A 19,504-nucleotide genomic window follows, 5' to 3' on the forward strand; every position below is an offset into this window, starting at 1 on the left:
ATATATAGGGTGTCTCAAAAGTACCCTCAAATATGGTAACTGTTATTATCAGAGTTACAACAAAATGTAAGAGGGAAAACCGTCTCCAAATATGATGTTTTCAATCTAAAGTGAAGTAAGTTTTCAAATCGAAAGAGCCGTTTGGGCTCTGCACTTTTTGTTCGCCCGATGTTATATAAAAATGCAATGTTGCCATTTACCTGAACCCACAACATAAATGAATGATGTGTTTGTTTGAAATGCGGGCTGGCCATCGACAGTTTACCATAAGACAGTAACTTTATTCACTGATATTGTAGGTTCAGGTAAATGGTAACGTTGCAATTTTATTTAACATTGGGCTCATAAAGAGTGCACAGCCGAAACAGCTTTTCTGATTTGAAAACTTCCTTCACTTTAGATTGAAAACTTCATACCCTCTTACATTTTGTTGTAACTCTAATAATAACAAAGTTACCCTGTGTCATGGGACTTTTGAGACATCCTATATATATATATATATATATATATATATATATATATATATATATATATATATATATATATACAGGGCGGTTAAGTAATGTTGGACAGCCCTGAATAAGTCGGAAACCAGAAGATATATTAGCGAGAGTGTGGTGGGTTCAAATACTTGTGGAAGGGGGACATCTTTTGAGGTACGACACAATGTTACCAGGTCTACAGTTTTGCCAGCACAGCACAAAGTTGTATTTTTTTAAAATGGAACATATAGGAGTTTATGTCATCAAAACAATTAGTACGGAATGTGAATACCAACAAGCGTAATTGCACCTGTCAGCGTTGCCAAATAAAGAAGTTATAAAGCTTCAAAGATCGAGAAATTAAAGTGTCTGTACAGCAAAACTAGCAAAAAGGCAAGAAAAATAATACTACGGATTGTAAAGGAGTAACCGAAATAGTAAACCAGAGAACGCACAGCATCCAGTGAGTAACAGGGTTGCCACAGCAAAGGGGGAAAAATTGAAAATTTTGCAGTTGCCATAGGAGGAAAAGTGCCCATATGACGTAATGCTGGAAACACCATAGAAAGTCTATGTAAGATTCAAGAATCCTAATAGCGTTTGTTCGAAAGCGATATCACTAACCGTTCCCGAGATACACGAAAGGTGTACGGGGTTTGGAACACTGCATAATAATTCCTCGCCCTCCAAACTACAGGAATAAGTAATGAAAATGACACTCCCAACAAAATGTAAGAACTACATGGGTCTAATCTTCAAATAGAAGGCAATGATACCTTTATGTTTACAAGAACATATGATGAAGTGTGGGATTTTCCCCGTAACTCGTGCGGGACAATGGAACATCATTGTCACGCAACGTCCGTGACAATATACACATTATGGTACACTAATGCTACACTCTCTCCTTTAGATCCCCTAAAAATTTAAAATATCCACTGTTGGTAAAAATAAAAAGTTCCAACTTTAGAGTGGTTTTATAGGGAACTGAAAATATCTTTCCCATGTTATTTATATGCAACACCTTTTACACCCCCAAATTATTGGGCACTTAATGTAGGGTTACAATGCTTAAATTTGACATGATTGTGGCTTTTCGGGTCTAACCGACAGAAAAATTGCCAAATTGAATATTTTTAATTTTTAGGGGATCTAAAGGAGAGGTGAAGAACTTCCGCATGTTATTTAAATGGGAGTTTTTTGGATCTATAATCTCATATTTTTCCCCCTTTGCTGTGGCTACTCTGTTACTCACTGGATGCTGTGCGTTCTCTGGTTTACTCTTTCTGTTACTCCTTTTCAATCCGTAGTATTATTTTTCTTGCCTTTTTGCTAGTTTTGCTGTACGGACACTTTAATTTCTTGATATTTGAAGCTTTATAACTTCTTTATTTGGCAACACTGACAGGTGCGATTTCGGTTGTTGGTATTCACATTCTGTACTAATTCTTTTGATTGCATAAACTCCTATATGTTCCATTTTTTAAAAAAATACAACTTTGTATGTAGACCTGATAACATTGTGTGGTACCTCAAGGATGTTCCCCTTCCACAAGTATCTGTATAAACCAAACTCTCTGTAATATCTCTTCTAGTTTCCGATTTATTCAGTGCTGTCCAACATTACTGAACCACCCTGAATATATGTAGATAGGTAGATATATATTAAACATAGGTGTTGACACTTAACAATTACTTATCGTCTTTTCGGGTGCAGAATGATACAAGCTCACTACTACATAGACGTATGGTCTTGTAGTATTAGAGCCCTCCAAACTTTGGACCTCTTGGAAGCAAAATTTCTGGGTGCACGCCTTCTTACTTTAAATATACTTAATATACAAAAATGCACTGTGAATTAGTGGTGTCAATGTGGTATAGTCGATCGGTCTAAGTCAACCACTGTACCAAAGTGCTTCCAGTATTCCTGATTGTGTTGCTACTTTTAGTGGAATTGCAGCGTTTTTCTCAAAGAGTGCAAAATTTCATGATGAATTTCTAGGTCGGCGATTACCAAATGCCTGTCCAATAAGGTAGAATTACGCGTTACGGTTTGTGAATATTGTTTACGAAAGAAAAATTAGCTTCGCCTGTTTTTTCTTACCATGTTGAAACATTAATCAGACTTGCAACATGATACTCGTTTTTATTATTCATGCATACTTATCAAATTTAGAAAACTTCGAGGTTTGGTTTCTTTCTGCAACTTTCCACAGCACTGTTGGTTGTCTCATAGAGTGCTTCCTTCGATCAGTATTTTCCGTCTTTCGTTATATACAAAGTTGTCTATACGAAGTTGTTGTTGTTTTTGAATTCCTCTGTCGTTTTTGACCAAAATCTCAGCTCGGTCCTTATTAACGAATATGTCAGCAGTCGAAGAAAGAGGAGATTATTGTGTTGCCTGGAAATACTATATCATTTATTAGAAAGATAATATTTGATAATTCAAATTAATGTTAAAAATTTGACGGGATCAATCCCAGTTCTACTTTGATATAAGTACGTGGCGTGACCACTTGTAAATTTGCTTTATAATTGATACAAATCTAATCTTGTTTGAATCTTTTTAAGAAAAAGAAATTAAAGAAAAATAATTGCATAAAAATTAAGGTTAGGTTGAGAATCTCCCCTCCCATTATTTTTGAATCAGTAACGTTTGAGAGTTGTATGGATTATTGTGTCCCTAGATAGCTTTGATACTATTCAAGACTGTTTGTGTTATTTGTTTCAGCTAAATTATTTGCACGTTATATTTAACTGAAGGTTGGTGAAAAGATACTGATTGAGTCAATAAGAAAGTGAGGGTTGTTAGGGTTTTTTCTTCTTTTTCAAAAATATTAAAAATAATGTTACAACAAATTCTTTTCTTTTTCGATGTTTTACATTGTAAATTATTTTTATTTGCTTCTGTATTTGTAATAAATGTCGTCTTGACGATTCTGTTAAAATTGCAGGACTCAGTGGCAGCTTTTGTTACAATTTCCCCCACATTGAGGGAAAAAACGACAAATCTGGGAGCATCGTGAACTCAGGATACACAGTCTTAGCTAGGAATATAAAATTTCTCATTATTATGTTGCAAATATTAGAAATTTATTTTTAAATCTAGACAAAAAACACATTGAATTTTTTATAAATCTTTATAGATTTACCACTTCCTTATTTTTGACTAGTAAATTTGTATTTCGATGGTTGAGTGCCAAAAAGGCGTAACTGCAATTTGGCGCTCATCCATCGATTTATATTTAACACGTTAATTTTTTTCTTTTTATATTTTGAAATGTCAATAAACGTTATATTTATAACATTTTTCTAAAATATTTAATTGCAATATATCTCAACTTATGTATACTCTTATTAAAAGTTTATCTTTTAAAATATTTATTTGCAATATATCTCAAGTTATGAATACTCTCATTAAAAAGTTTATCTTTGGCCAAAGATAAAATACAATTAAGTACACACAAAATACACAAAGACACAATTGGTCATCTTTTCCATTCGAAAGTAAAAGTGTATTGGGTGTAAGGAATCTCCTAATCACAAAAGGTCTGATCCATTTGTCGCTAAGCGACTTAGATATCTTTTCTCTTATGGACGATTTTATATGTCTTCTAACTAAAACTCTGTCATTCATTTGAACAACAACTGGTCGTCTACCTTGATTCATCAGTTTTTTCCTCTTATACCAAGCCTTCTCCATATTGGATAAAGCATTCCCCCTTAACTCCTTACCTGATTTAACATAAAGATCAAGATCTGAAATGTGCCAACGGTTTCCTAATGGTGTAAAATTCGGACGTCCATAATAAAGTTCCATTGGAACACTTTTCAGTCCTGAATGTTCGCAGATGTTTAAAGATTATTGGAGTTCTGCAATAAGATTTGACCATTGTGTTTGTTTATCTGAGTAATAAGCTCTCATCGCCGATTTCAGAGTTTTCATGAATCTTCCCGCTGGATTCGGCTCTGGGTGGTACGGGCTACTTCTAATATGTTTAATACCCAATCCAATGAGAAACTTAGAAAAATACTCTGACACGAAAACTGAAACGTTATCAGTTGCTAGAGTCTCCGGATACTGTAGACGACTGAAAATATCCATAAATATCTTAGCTAATAAGGTAGAAGTAATCTTATTCATTTTTTCTAGGATTACGAATCCATTTTCATAACCGACTCCTATTAAAATGAATTTGAAGCGTTGTGAAGATGGGAGAGGGCCAATAATATCATAAGCCCAACAAGAATTTATTCTTTTTGCTATTTTGGATTCTAAAGGACCCATCTTCTTTTGATTCGATTCCTTAACAAGCTGACAAATATCACACGATCTCACATATTCTTTTACATCATTCACGACATTATTCCAAATATTTTTTTTTCGTGATTTCCTTGAAAGTTCGAAAAACTCCAGAATGAGAGCCTGTTCGTCGATCATCATGAAAATATTCAATAATAATGCGTCGTAGTCTTTATGGAATAACTATCTTGAATGGATTTATGATAGAGTTCGTCCTTTTCATCAAGATCTTATTGTTCAAGGAATAACCTGTTACCTGTTCACCTGCTTCTAATCTTTCTAATATTCTTGATATTTCAGGATCTTCCTTTTATAAAACATGTATTGGTTCCCTAACTAATTGCAAACACCAAGTATTTGCTATTTTCATATTATGCCTAAATGAAGGCAGACCAATAGGGCTGTCACAAATATTGAACTCAAAAGGATCATGCATCCGCGTTAAAAAATCGGTTACAATATAATCTGAACGGATGTGGTGAATAACAAAATATAAGACGACACAAGGTCTCTACCAAAGGACCATACTTTGACAATCTCTTCGAGTTGTTTAGGACCCAACTCAATGCTTTATTATCAGTATATATATATATATCAAATCCTGAAACCAGATAATGTTTATATCTTGAAATAGTTATACGAGACTGATAAACTCAATCTCGTAAATGCTTCTATGTTTGTCTGCTTCAGAAAGTCTCTTACTATAAAATGCTACAGGGACTGCTACACTGTCATCGTTTTTATGTGCAAGGACTCCTTCAATTGCACGTCCTCCTCCGTCAACATGTACTATAAATCTTTTATTTAAATCTGGTGTTTTAAGGACTGCATTGTTAATTTACAGATCTTTCAACTTATCCAGAATCTTTTGTTCCTTACTTGTCCAAGTAAATTTTCTTTTAATAGACCTAAGCTCACTTAAAGGACCCGTAATTTCCTGCAATTGAGGAACAAATTTAGAGTAATCTGAAGAAAGTCCTAATATTTTTATTAAGCCCCTTCGGTTCCTGTGTGGAGGTATATTTCTTATTGCAGACACTTTAGACGGATCTATTTCCGTAGTGTTACCGTCTATGATATAGCCAAGGTACTTAATTTTCCTATAAAAGAAAGAACTCTTCTCTGGAGAAATCGTTATATTATATTTACGAAAACGATCAAGTACTTTTGTCATCAATTTCTTGTGTTCTTCTTAAGTTTTTGTACTTAAAAGGACATCATCAAAATATATGCGTACACCCTCACTAACCAAATCTCCGATAATCTTTTCCGTTGCCCGGGCGAGTATATTACCTCCTGTCTTAATTCCGACCAGAATTCGAGTAAATTGATAACTACCCTTAGGTGTTACTGTGGTAGTTATTTCTCTAAACTCTTCATGAAGGTAGATTTGTCGATATGCTTTCTTAAGATCTAATCTGGAAAACACTGTATTACCCGCCAATGCAGTCAAACATTGCTCGAGATTAGGCGAAGAACATACGTCATTAACAATCAATGAGTTAGCCTTACAGAAATTCCCTTCAAGACGATGGGTACCATCTTTATTTTTCACGAGAAAACACGCACAGCATAATTTGAGTGATCGACTTCAACTAATATCCCTTGGTCTATCAATTCCTTCATTTCAGAATCAAAAACCTGTTCCTTTTTTCGGGGTACCGGAAATGGTGTTTCTTTAAAAGGTTTTTTGTTGTTGTAAGTGTAATCAATCAACGAAGTCTTTAAAATACCCTACTCTTATATTTCTAACATTACTATAAGATGTTTTAACCTCAGATACAAAATTTTCAATATCCGAACCCGAATATTTCCAAGTCTTAAGCTTATCCTCCTCTTGAGTGCGTTTATTCACCTGTGTGTTTATACACTCATCATTAGTCGGTTTATTCACCTGTGTGCTTAATACAGATTAGTTCCTCCCCTTGTGAGTTAACTCCGGATCTAAATACTTTTTATTTCGATGTGATAATTTATAAAAATTACCAGTTTGTTCATGATCAATGTCCGAAGCTTGTGAGTCACTCTCTACATTATCAAATGGAGAAACGTCCATCTGTGTTAAAGGATTCTCTTTAGATACTATCTGGTTACAGGTGACACCCTCACTCTTTTCAAATTTCCTTTTCCTCCTTTTGTTCATTTTCTTCTTCTTCTTTTCGACATAAGAATTTTTCTTGAATGCTTTGGGTGAAGATCATCTGAACATTCTTGTGTGCGATATCTCAGCCCAATCCCCCAACAACCCTTACCTTTTATTTGGTTCAATCAGATTCTTTCCACCAACCTTCAATTGAAAATAACGTGCAATTAAATTAGCTTAAATAAAATAACACAAACAAAAACACATATAATCTGAAAAAATAATCACGCAGATTCCTTGTTTTATACTTTTATTGAATTCCAAAAAAGTGGATAACAATAAATATTCTGTTGCAACGAATAACAATTATATAAATGGAATGTCGTATTTGTATGCGACGTAAACCCTCATGAATTCCAATTAGAAACATTTTCTTTTCTTTACTTACTTATGTATCGAATCTCCTATAGTATCAAAGCTATCGAGGGACACAATAATTCATACAACTCTCAAACGTTACTGATTCAAAAATAATGGGAGGGGGATTCTCCACCTAACCTTAATTTTTATGCAATTATTTTTCTTCAATTTCTTTCACTTAAAAAGATTCAAACTAGATTAGATTTGTATCAATTATAAAGCAAATTTACAAGTAGTCACGCCACGTACTTATATCAAAGTAGCACTGGGATTGATCCAGTCAAAATTTTCAACATTAATTTCAATTATCAAATACTCTCTTTCTAATAAATAATATAGTATTTCCAGGGAACAAAATGATCTTTTCCTTCGACTGCTGAAAAATTCGTTAATAAGGATCGAGCAGAGATTTTAGTCAAAACGGTAGATTAATTCAGAAAAAACGGTCTAAACAACTTCGTAGTCAACGAACGACGGAAAAATTCTAATCAAAGGAAGCACTCTACGAGACAACCAACTCAACTAAGAAAAACAGATCCCTATCATTAACAAGGGTCACAGGGAAGTACAAAAATTTAACTAGTTCTTACCTTGCAATGGTAGTTAAATACCTTTCCTTATCAACGGTATCTCGTCGTCCTTCTCCTCTGGGTGGAAATCGACCTTCTGTTTGACCCTTACTCAAACCACTCCATTCACCACAAATAACGAAAGGAAAGACGGAAGACAATATCCTCTCAAAAGAATTAATAACGTATCCAAATAAGACAAAACAAAGTGGAGTGATCGATTTTTCATCCATCTTTCTGCAAACCAACGATCTGGTAATTGGCGTAGTTAACCAAAATAATCTCTTTCAATACTTTCTTCTTTAATACCAGAATCGAATATTGGCATTGGGAATTAAAGTAAATCCATTGATTTTTAACGACTTCACTTTCCTGCCTCACTTTCCGACATTAACGAGAATATATCAGTTCACTCTTTTTTATACCTTCCAGATATATTCGTTATTGAAATTGTTAAACTTGGTCTCCTTTTAAACGCACTAAGAAAAAGTCAAACGAATTTCCTAACCACCGATAGAACAAACTCGTGGTCGTGCAGCGAATCCACGCTTCCTCATGGTCACGTAAGCGTCAAGCAGACATCTTCACACCGTGGCAATGGCGAGCGTAACTCAGCGAATGGGAGTCCGCTTCGCTCGGAGGAAAGAAGAAAACAGTGGAAATACTATTACAATTTTCCACCTTTAAGTAGTTCAAATACTAGGCCAGTGCGAACCTCCTCGTGGTAGACTTCATGCAATTGTAGAATGTTCGGACGTGCTTGGCTGGCTCGAAACAAGTTAATTTCTTGCGTGCACTCTATTTTGCGGCTAACAATTTTCACTGCATATTCTTGATCTGTTTGTTTATGAACACACTTGCGGCAAACTGAGAAGATACCATCACCCAGGATACCTTCCCGAAAATCAATGTCATAATTATGGAAATACGGGGAATTCTTAAATCTGCAGGCGACGATATTTGTGGTGCTTGGTCTTTTAAAAGGAGAAGGACGGAGAAGATCATCACTGATCACATTTTCACTAAATAATATGGAGGGCGATATGTAGGAATATCCCTTAAATATCTTATCAAAATTAGGAGGCACTACAGTAGGAGAATCTGTTGGCGTCATTCTCGCAAATTCGTCTGAAAAATTGCTCACATCTAATTCGTCTGTAATCTTTGGGACAAATGGTGCAGGGATCTTCTTTTCAGCCAAATCATTCCAATTTACGCTCTTAAAGAACAGATGTCTCTTCAATTCCTCGGCATCATCAACTCCACCGCCTAACCTCTTACGAGGGTCTTCGATCAAAACCTTAAAAATAAGATCTGCAACCTCAGAAGGTAGATCGTCTGGTATTGGTGGATCAATCTCTAGGATTCTCCTGGATATTTCTTCCTGTGAATTTCTTTCTCCCTCAACAGTGAATGGAGTAGCACCAGTCAACAGTTCATACGTAAGAACACCTATAGTCCACCAGTCCACAGCAATATCCTTTCCTGCCTCACCACCGCGTACGTCTTCTGGTGCCATATATTCAATAGTACCACAAAAGGAATATGCCTTGTGTTCCTGTTCCTTTTCATGAGGAACAAACTCTTTACTCAGACCAAACTCCGTCAGAACAATATGACCCTGAGAGTCCAGAAGCATATTCTCAAGTTTGATATCACGATAAATTATTCCCAATTGTGAAGATGTTCTCAAGCCAGAATAATTTCTCCAATATATATTCGTTCAATTACAGTCCGCACTTTTCCTTTCTCTTTTGATATATAATTGCAGTGCATTGCACAAATGAAAAATATATATTGAGACTTGTTCCAACAGGTAATAATTTCTTTCAATAAAGACTCTCATCAAACTTTAGTTTTGATTTGACTTTATACTACAGAGGAAAAGAAAATACATACCACTGCCATCTGTGACTAGTAATGCTTTTTCAATAGATGCTTTCGATGCTCTGTTATATTTTCAGTAGGGTGTGTTTTCGTGTTTTCGTCTTCTAACATCAGAATCAAAAATATTAAAATTTATGAATATTTATACATATCGTTTCACATTATACTATTTCACTGATTCATTGAGATATTAACAACAGGAGGTAACACATATTATGTTCTTTCTAGGCATATTTTATGTGAAAAAGGACTGCAAATGAATGATGATAAGATGTAAGAATATATCAGTGATTATCCAGTTCTGATATGCTGCACGTAACCATCTAAACGAATTATAAACATGTTTGAACTTCAATCTGATACACTAATTTGTCATAAAGGTTTACTATCCCCTAAGTTCCTTTTGTGTAACCATAAATCAATTTTGTCTTCAGTATAATCAATACAAAAGTATAAGTATGGATAAGCTAGTTTAACGTTTGTAATGGTTTCACTGTATCTATTTATGCATTGCTTGCAATGGTGAAATCGATGGATGCTCTCTCTTCTAAAGAGGACCATTTAGATGGCATTTCAGTTTCTTTTATTAATATTAACTACTCTCTCGTTCGTTCGCTTTCGTGCATTAAATATCACGATTTCTGCTTTTCTTTTCATGTATAGTTGTAAACATGGCACATGTAAATTGACACTTTCTCCAACCATTGACAACTTCATTTAACCCTTATCCGGGCAACTGTGACCTCCCAGGTCCAGTAGCTTCATTTTTCTAAAATTTGTCAGTAACCATACATATTTCGAAGACATAAAATACTGAATTCTTCTATCTTTCGTCGGAGTTAAAATCATGAACATATCGAGTTGGTAATTTTTTTTTTTAATTTTTCCTGGCGTAACCTGGCAACCGAGGCCTGGGAGGCCCCGTATAACTTTAGTGAAATTCCTGTCAAATATTAGATCAAATTGTCACATAATTATATATTGAACACGTGACTATTGTAACCTTTAGTCGGAACAGTATGCGGCAACAGACAGAATTTTGAGTGTTCTGCACTTAAAATATATACTGGGACTGGCAGGCCCCGGTTGCCCGTTTACGTTACAAAAATATCTGGACCGGATTTGTTATTCTGCTTGGTCGGCTTACACGCGTGACACGAAGTTTCGCTACTTGACAAGAATATATACCTGTACATTCTAGACTAGCCTGAACAGTAAGTGACAATAGGCATTGATTTTGTGTATTCTGTACTTAAAATATATACTGGGCCTCACAGGCCCCGGTTGCCCGTTTACGTTACAAAAAAGTCTTGCCCGGATAAGGGTTAATAACGTGTTTTAGCAAAGTTTAATTTCCATTTTACTTACTACAACACAGCACCAGTGAAAACCTTCCACTTGCTTCTCAAGATAGTCATTTATTTTTAATTAATATTATTTTCCAAATATCCGTGAACATAGTATAACTTCAAAATGAATTACGTTTGAACTTCCTTGTATCTTCACGGCAATGTAAGAACAGCTTCCTAACAATGATAAGGATGTAAAATCGTTAGTACCAAACATCAGATTCTGGATTATTACTAATATTATACGTTATTTCGCTTTGGGAAAACACAGGCATTGCTAAAAGAATGAACTCTTCACGGGGTGCAATACGTTTGACAGCTTCAAACTAAATATTCACTGATGGTATGAGATCAATGAAGGAAATACGGCTAGAACGCCCCTTTTTTCTATTAAAATCAAAGCAAATATTAAATATTTGGTAAAAACACAACAAATATACTTACTGATTTGGTTACTGCTTGCATTCATTACGAATTGAGTGTGCAGCGTTAACCTTTGTTCAACTGGTTTTAATGCAGTTTTAGGATGTATGCACGGCCAACGACACTAAAATAGTTCGGAAGGTACAAACGAGGTCTAAGGATTTAGATTTTGCCTTATATTCAGTTTATTCAAGTTAGACATTTTCTTCAGGTTTACTTTTACTAATGTCTTCCACTTATGCCACCACTTGGTCAGCAGAACTCTCACAATATAAAGAGCGAGAGAGCTTTGACAAGGTTGTATGACCAATCCTACTTTTAACAAACCAAATTAACTTCTGCTCACCCTTGCATCTCCTGCATCGGCATTCCACTATTTAGTCAGATTGTAAAAAGAGCGCACACAACGAGTACTACGGGGAAAAATACATTCAGAGACAATCACTTTACGAGGATTAAGCCATCTAAATCAGGATATCCAAGACAATTCTTTCTTGAATCTCCCCCATTCACATTCCACCATTCAGGAAATTTAAACTAATTAAAACTAATATTTTTTTGATTAGGGAAATCCAAAGATTGCGCCAAACATATACATTAGTGTCTAATGTGACTTTCTTACGTATGTCACTCACAAAACATTCGTTACCTTGTCAAATGACAAAAAGATTCCAAACCTAAGATCTAAAGTACTTTCCAAATCCAGCAGGTTAACAAAAACCTTTAAAGCTGGTTCAAATATAAAGAGATGCTACTAAATAAACATCAATCTTAAAGAAAACTTTAACTGGGCTCACTTACACAGTTTCGTCAATTCCCAGTCAACGTGACACTCAACTTCTCTCAGTACTTCTTTTTAGAAAATCACACGAAACAAATACGCAGCACACACTTATTATTCTTGCTTCCAAATTTAATTCCACACCAAATCCTCACTGAAAAAAGCAATAAACTATAAGTTGAGTCAAGATTGAATTCAACACGACCAATTAACAGACGTATTTGTTATACCACGGAATACACGAGGAGGCCAGAAACATCCTCCATCCTTGGGCAAATCATGAAAAACAGAACAGTAATGTACAATAGTACATCAAGAACAGAATACTGAGAGAATATAAACGACGCTTAAATGCAGAACCATTCGTAATGGAGAAACAACATTTAGAGGCTATCTACAAACTACATTTAAAAACCTGATACTAATGACGTAGCAGAGACTGTCTAAAAGTCGTAGCTTCCACAATATATCACATTTAAACAGTGATACAGTTGCATCTATTATATTCTATTTTTCTTCATTTATTTCTGCATAGAAAATAATTTACATGCAAACGCTTAAACCAGAAGTACTGTATATAAAATCTCTCTCTCTCTCTTGTTGCCAAGAATGAAAAGCCTCCCTCAAAAATTACATTACCTTTAACTGTTTTCGTAAAACAAGTTATTTCTTCTTTTTCGTGTTTACATCTGTCATTTTTTATTTTATGCAGTCTTTTTGCTCTGGAATAGAAAAGCAGGCTGTGTTCCATGTATACACACTGCTTTTTTTCTATACATCGCACACTTTCTCGTGCCAAACACACACACACATATTTAAACTTACACACGACCACCTTTAGATAAATACAAACCAAACACAGGACAATCATCAATGAATAACTATTAAGACCAAAGAGATTTAATACTAATATGCATCCTAACTTCAACTTGGATGATGAGGTCCTTATTTATGTATCTGCAAGTACAAAATATTTTTCTTTATAAACGATCCACAAACACTAGTGATGCACCACTTTCCTTTTTGTTTCTCATATGACTCGTTGCTTATCCATTTCACACTGACGACGGATTTCGGCATTCATTAAGCATTGAATGTGCAGCGTCAACCTTCATTCAACTGGTTTTAATGCAGTTTTAGGATGTATGCACGGCCAAGGACACAAAAATGGTTTGGAAGGTGCAAACGAGGTGTAAGGATTTAGATTTTGCCTTATAATCAGTTTATTCAAGTTAGACATTTTCTTCAGGTTTACTTTTACTAATGTCGACTTGATTTGACTTCTTCCTCTAAATATTAAAGCTTAGACTTAGCAGCTAATATTATATTATTTCAGGTTCATTTGTGGGAAAGAGGTAAGCGTACGCGCGTTCTGGCATGGAAGACCCGGCATCATTTCCGACCAGAATCTATTGTGGTTCGATTTCCACGTTTCTCCACAAGTTCCATACCATATTGCTACGCTTTGGAAAGGGTCGTCAATGTCAAGATTACGTCTTCGGTTGTTGAATTTTAGTTTGTTAAGGTAATGTATTCAAGATTCTACTCAATTCTTGCTTCTAATGAAGTGGTATATTTTTCAGTACGGAGTATATTCGCTTTTGGTCTTCCAACTTTAGAAACAAAGATATTCAAATATAACAATTCATGTATATAAAATTTCAAATTATGCTATTTCACATATTGATAGAGGTATTTGCAAAAGATAAAACACATTGTTTTTTTCTCTTGATAGATGTTATCTGAATCTCAATTACCGATGAATGATTATAAGATGGAAGAACATATAAGTGATTAAGTATTCCTGATATCTTGCACTCAACAATTAAACAAGCTACACACGTGTTTGAAGTTCAATTTAAAAGTCTAATTTGTCATATAACTATAACTTCTCCTAAATACGTTTTATATAATCATAGATCGCATTCGTCATTATTATATCCGTTTGAAAACTATATATTTACTTAAAATAATCAAAGCTTTGGCATTGTTTTGAATGAAGGGATTTATACATTGCCTGAATTTATGAAAAAGAGAAGTATTTTCTCGTTTTAGTAGATTCTTGATATAGCATTAGTAGCTTTTCTATCTTGCTTTATGTCAATCTCTCGTTCGTGGCCTTTCGTGGATTTTCTGTCCGCATGTTTCTTTTGTCATTTGATATATAATTAGAGTATTGTGCAAAATGACAAATTTATATTGACACTGATACACAGTGATACGGTTGCATCTATTATATTCTATTTTTCTTCATTCATTTCTGCATAGACAATAATTTACATGCAAACCTTTAAACCAGAAGTACTGTATATAAAAACTCTCTCTCTCTCTGTTGCTGCCAAGAATGAAAAGCCTCTAACAAAAAATACATAACCTCTAGCTGTTTTCGTAAAACAAGTTATTTCTTCTTTTTCGTGTTTATATCCGCCATTTTTTAATTTATGCAGTCCTTTTGCTCTGGAATAGAAAAGTAGGCTGAGTTCCATGTATACACATTGCTTTTTTCTATGCATCGCACACTTTCTCGCGCCAAACACACACACACATATATTTAAACTTACACACGACCACCTTTAGATAAATACAAACCAAACACAGGACAATCATCTATGAATAATTATTAAGACCAAAGAGATTTAATACTAATATGCATCCTAACTTTCACTAGGAATGATGAGGTCCTTATTTATCTATCTACAAGTACAAAACACTAGTGATTCATCACTTTCATTTTTGTTTCTTCTATGGCGCGTTGCTTATACATTTCACACTGTTGACGGACTTCGGCATTCATTAAGGATTGAGTGTGCCGCGTTAACCATCATTCAACTGGTTTTAATGCGGTTTTATTATGTATGCACGGCCAACGACACTAAAATGGTTTGGAAGGTGCAAACGACGTGTAAGGATTTAGATTTTTCCTTATATTCAGTTTATTCAAGTTAGACATTTTTTTCAGGTTTACTTTTACTAATGTCCTCCACTTGATTTGACTTCTTCCTCTAAATATTAAAGCTTAAACTTAGCAGTTAATATTATATTATTTCAGGTTAATTTGTGGGTAAGAGGTAAGCGTACGCGCTTTCTGGCATTGAAGACCTGGCATCATTTCCTTCCAGAGTATATTGTGGTTCGAATTCCACTTTTCTCCACATGTTCCATAAAATATTGCTACGCTACGGAAAGGGCTGTCAATGCGAAAATTACGTCTTCGGTTGCAGAATTTTATTTTGTTAAAGTAATGTATTCAAGATTCTACTCAATTCTTGCTTCTAATGCAGTGGTATATTTTTCAGTACGGAGTATATTCGCTTTTGGTCTTCCAACTTTAGAAACAAAGATATTCAAATATAACAATTCATGTATATAAAGTTTCAAATTATGCTATTTCAGATATTGATAGAGGTATTTGCAAAAGATAAAACACATTGTTTTTTTCTCTTGATAGATGTTATCTGAATCTGAATTACCGATGAATGATTATAAGATGGAAGAACATATAACTGCTTAAGTATTCCTGATATCTTGCACTCAACAATTAAACAAGCTACACACATGTTTGAACTTCAATTTAAAAGTCTAATTTGTCATATAACTATAATTTCTCCTAAATACGTTTTATATAATCATAGATCGCATTCGTCATTATTATATCCGTTTTAAAAACTATATATTTACTTAAAATAATCTAAGCTTTGGCATTGTTTTGAACGAAGGGATTTATACATTGCCTGAATTTATGAAAAAGAGAAGTATTTTCTCGTTTTAGTAGATTCTTGAAATAGCATTAGTAGCTTTTCTTTCTTGCTTTATGTCAATCTCTCGTTCGTGGCCTTTCGTGGATTTTCTGTCCGCGTGTTTCTTTTGTCATTTGATATATAATTAGAGTATTGTGCAAAATGACAAATTTATATTGACACTGATACACAGTGATACGGTTGCATCTATTATATTCTATTTTTCTTCATTCATTTCTGCATAGACAATAATTTACATGCAAACCTTTAAACCAGAAGTACTGTATATAAAAACTCTCTCTCTCTCTTGCTGCCAAGAATGAAAAGCCTCTAACAAAAAATACATAACCTCTAACTGTTTTCGTAAAACAAGTTATTTCTTCTTTTTCGTGTTTATATCCGCCATTTTTTAATTTATGCAGTCCTTTTGTTCTGGAATAGAAAAGTAGGCTGAGTTCCATGTATACACATTGCTTTTTTATATGCATCGCACACTTTCTCGCGCCAAACACACACACACATATATTTAAACTTACACACGACCACCTTTAGATAAATACAAACCAAACACAGGACAATCATCAATGAATAATTATTAAGACCAAAGAGATTTAATACTAATATGCATCCTAACTTTCACTAGGAATGATTAGGTCCTTATTTATCTATCTACAAGTACAAAACACTAGTGATTCATCACTTTCATTTTTGTTTCTTCTATGGCGCGTTGCTTATACATTTCACACTGTTGACGGACTTCGGCATTCATTAAGAATTGAGTGTGCAGCGTTAACCTTCATTCAACTGGTTTTAATGCAGTTTTATTATCTATGCACGGCCAACGACACTAAAATGGTTTGGAAGGTGCAAACGACGTGTAAGGATTTAGATTTTGCCTTATATTCAGTTTATTCAAGTTAGACATTTTTTTCAGGTTTACTTTTACTAATGTCCTCCACTTGATTTGACTTCTTCCTCTAAATATTAAAGCTTAAACTTAGCAGTTAATATTATATTATTTCAGGTTAATTTGTGGGTAAGAGGTAAGCGTACGCGCTTTCTGGCATTGAAGACCCGGCATCATTTCTTTCCAGAGTATATTGTGGTTCGAATTCCACTTTTCTCCACATGTTCCATAAAATATTGCTACGCTACGGAAAGGGCTGTCAGTGCCAAAATTACGTCTTCGGTTGCAGAATTTTATTTTGTTAAAGTAATGTATTCAAGATTCTACTCAATTCTTACTTCTAATGCAGTGGTATATTTTTCAGTACGGAGTATATTCGCTTTTGGTCTTCCAACTTTAGAAACAAAGATATTCAAATATAACAATTCATGTATATAAAGTTTCAAATTATGCTATTTCACATATTGATAGAGGTATTTGCAAAAGATAAAACACATTGTTTTTTTTCTCTTGATAGATGTTATCTGAATCTGAATTACCGATGAATGATTATAAGATGGAAGAACATATAAGTGATTAAGTATTCCTGATATCTTGCACTCAACAATTAAACAAGCTACACACATGTTTGAACTTCAATTTAAAAGTCTAATTTGTCATATAACTATAATTTCTCCTAAATACGTTTCATATAATCATAGATCGCATTCGTCATTATTATATCCGTTTGAAAACTATATATTTACTTAAAATAATCTAAGGTTTGGCATTGTTTTGAATGAAGGGATTTATACATTGCCTGAATTTATGAAAAAGAGAAGTATTTTCTCGTTTTAGTAGATTCTTGAAATAGCATTAGTAGCTTTTCTTTCTTGCTTTATGTCAATCTCTCGTTCGTGGCCTTTCGTGGATTTTCTGTCCGCATGTTTCTTTTGTCATTTGATATATAATTAGAGTATTGTGCAAAATGACAAATTTATATTGACACTGATACACAGTGATACGGTTGCATCTATTATATTCTATTTTTCTTCATTCATTTCTGCATAGACAATAATTTACATGCAAACCTTTAAACCAGAAGTACTGTATATAAAAACTCTCTCTCTCTCTTGCTGCCAAGAATGAAAAGCCTCTAACAAAAAATACATAACCTCTAACTGTTTTCGTAAAACAAGTTATTTCTTCTTTTTCGTGTTTATATCCGCCATTTTTTAATTTATGCAGTCCTTTTGTTCTGGAATAGAAAAGTAGGCTGAGTTCCATGTATACACATTGCTTTTTTATATGCATCGCACACTTTCTCGCGCCAAACACACACACACATATATTTAAACTTACACACGACCACCTTTAGATAAATACAAACCAAACACAGGACAATCATCAATGAATAATTATTAAGACCAAAGAGATTTAATACTAATATGCATCCTAACTTTCACTAGGAATGATTAGGTCCTTATTTATCTATCTACAAGTACAAAACACTAGTGATTCATCACTTTCATTTTTGTTTCTTCTATGGCGCGTTGCTTATACATTTCACACTGTTGACGGACTTCGGCATTCATTAAGAATTGAGTGTGCAGCGTTAACCTTCATTCAACTGGTTTTAATGCAGTTTTATTATGTATGCACGGCCAACGACACTAAAATGGTTTGGAAGGTGCAAACGACGTGTAAGGATTTAGATTTTGCCTTATATTCAGTTTATTCAAGTTAGACATTTTTTTCAGGTTTACTTTTACTAATGTCCTCCACTTGATTTGACTTCTTCCTCTAAATATTAAAGCTTAAACTTAGCAGTTAATATTATATTATTTCAGGTTAAGTTGTGGGTAAGAGGTAAGCGTACGCGCTTTCTGGCATTGAAGACCTGGCATCATTTCTTTCCAGAGTATATTGTGGTTCGAATTCCACTTTTCTCCACATGTTCCATAAAATATTGCTACGCTACGGAAAGGGCTGTCAATGCCAAAATTACGTCTTCGGTTGCAGAATTTTATTTTGTTAAAGTAATGTATTCAAGATTCTACTCAATTCTTACTTCTAATGCAGTGGTATATTTTTCAGTACGGAGTATATTCGCTTTTGGTCTTCCAACTTTAGAAACAAAGATATTCAAATATAACAATTCATGTATATAAAATTTCAAATTATGCTATTTCACATATTGATAGAGGTATTTGCCAAAGATAAAACACATTGTTTTTTTTTTTCTTGATAGATGTTATCTGAATCTGAATTACCGATGAATGATTATAAGATGGAAGAACATATAAGTGATTAAGTATTCCTGATATCTTGCACTCAACAATTAAACAAGCTACACACATGTTTGAAATTCAATCTAAAACTAATTTGTCATATAACTATAATTTCTCCTAAATACGTTTTATATAATCATTGATCGCATTCGTCATTATTATATCCGTTTGAAAACTATATATTTACATAAAATAATCTAAGCTTTGGCTTTGTTTTGAATGAAGGGATTTATACATTGCCTGAATTTATGAAAAAGAGAAGTATTTTCTCGCTTTAGTAGATTCTTGAAATA

General features: G+C 34.0%; 1 protein-coding gene across 1 annotated transcript in view; it reads right to left on the minus strand.

Annotated features, from left to right (window-relative positions):
• Positions 1-2,217: 2,217 nt before the first annotated feature.
• Positions 2,218-19,504, minus strand: part of LOC145687531 (ribosomal protein S6 kinase alpha-5-like) — a 62,588-nt gene continuing 45,301 nt past the window's right edge. Inside the window, 3 exon segments of the mRNA XM_081760992.1 lie at positions 2,218-2,314; positions 8,529-9,534; positions 9,537-9,608. Coding sequence (XP_081617118.1) covers positions 2,218-2,314; positions 8,529-9,534; positions 9,537-9,608 — 1,175 coding nt within the window.

The sequence above is a fragment of the Thermobia domestica genome, chromosome 6, assembly GCF_964235325.1.
Source record: "Thermobia domestica chromosome 6, izTheDome1.hap1.1, whole genome shotgun sequence".
Lineage (NCBI taxonomy): Eukaryota > Metazoa > Arthropoda > Insecta > Zygentoma > Lepismatidae > Thermobia > Thermobia domestica.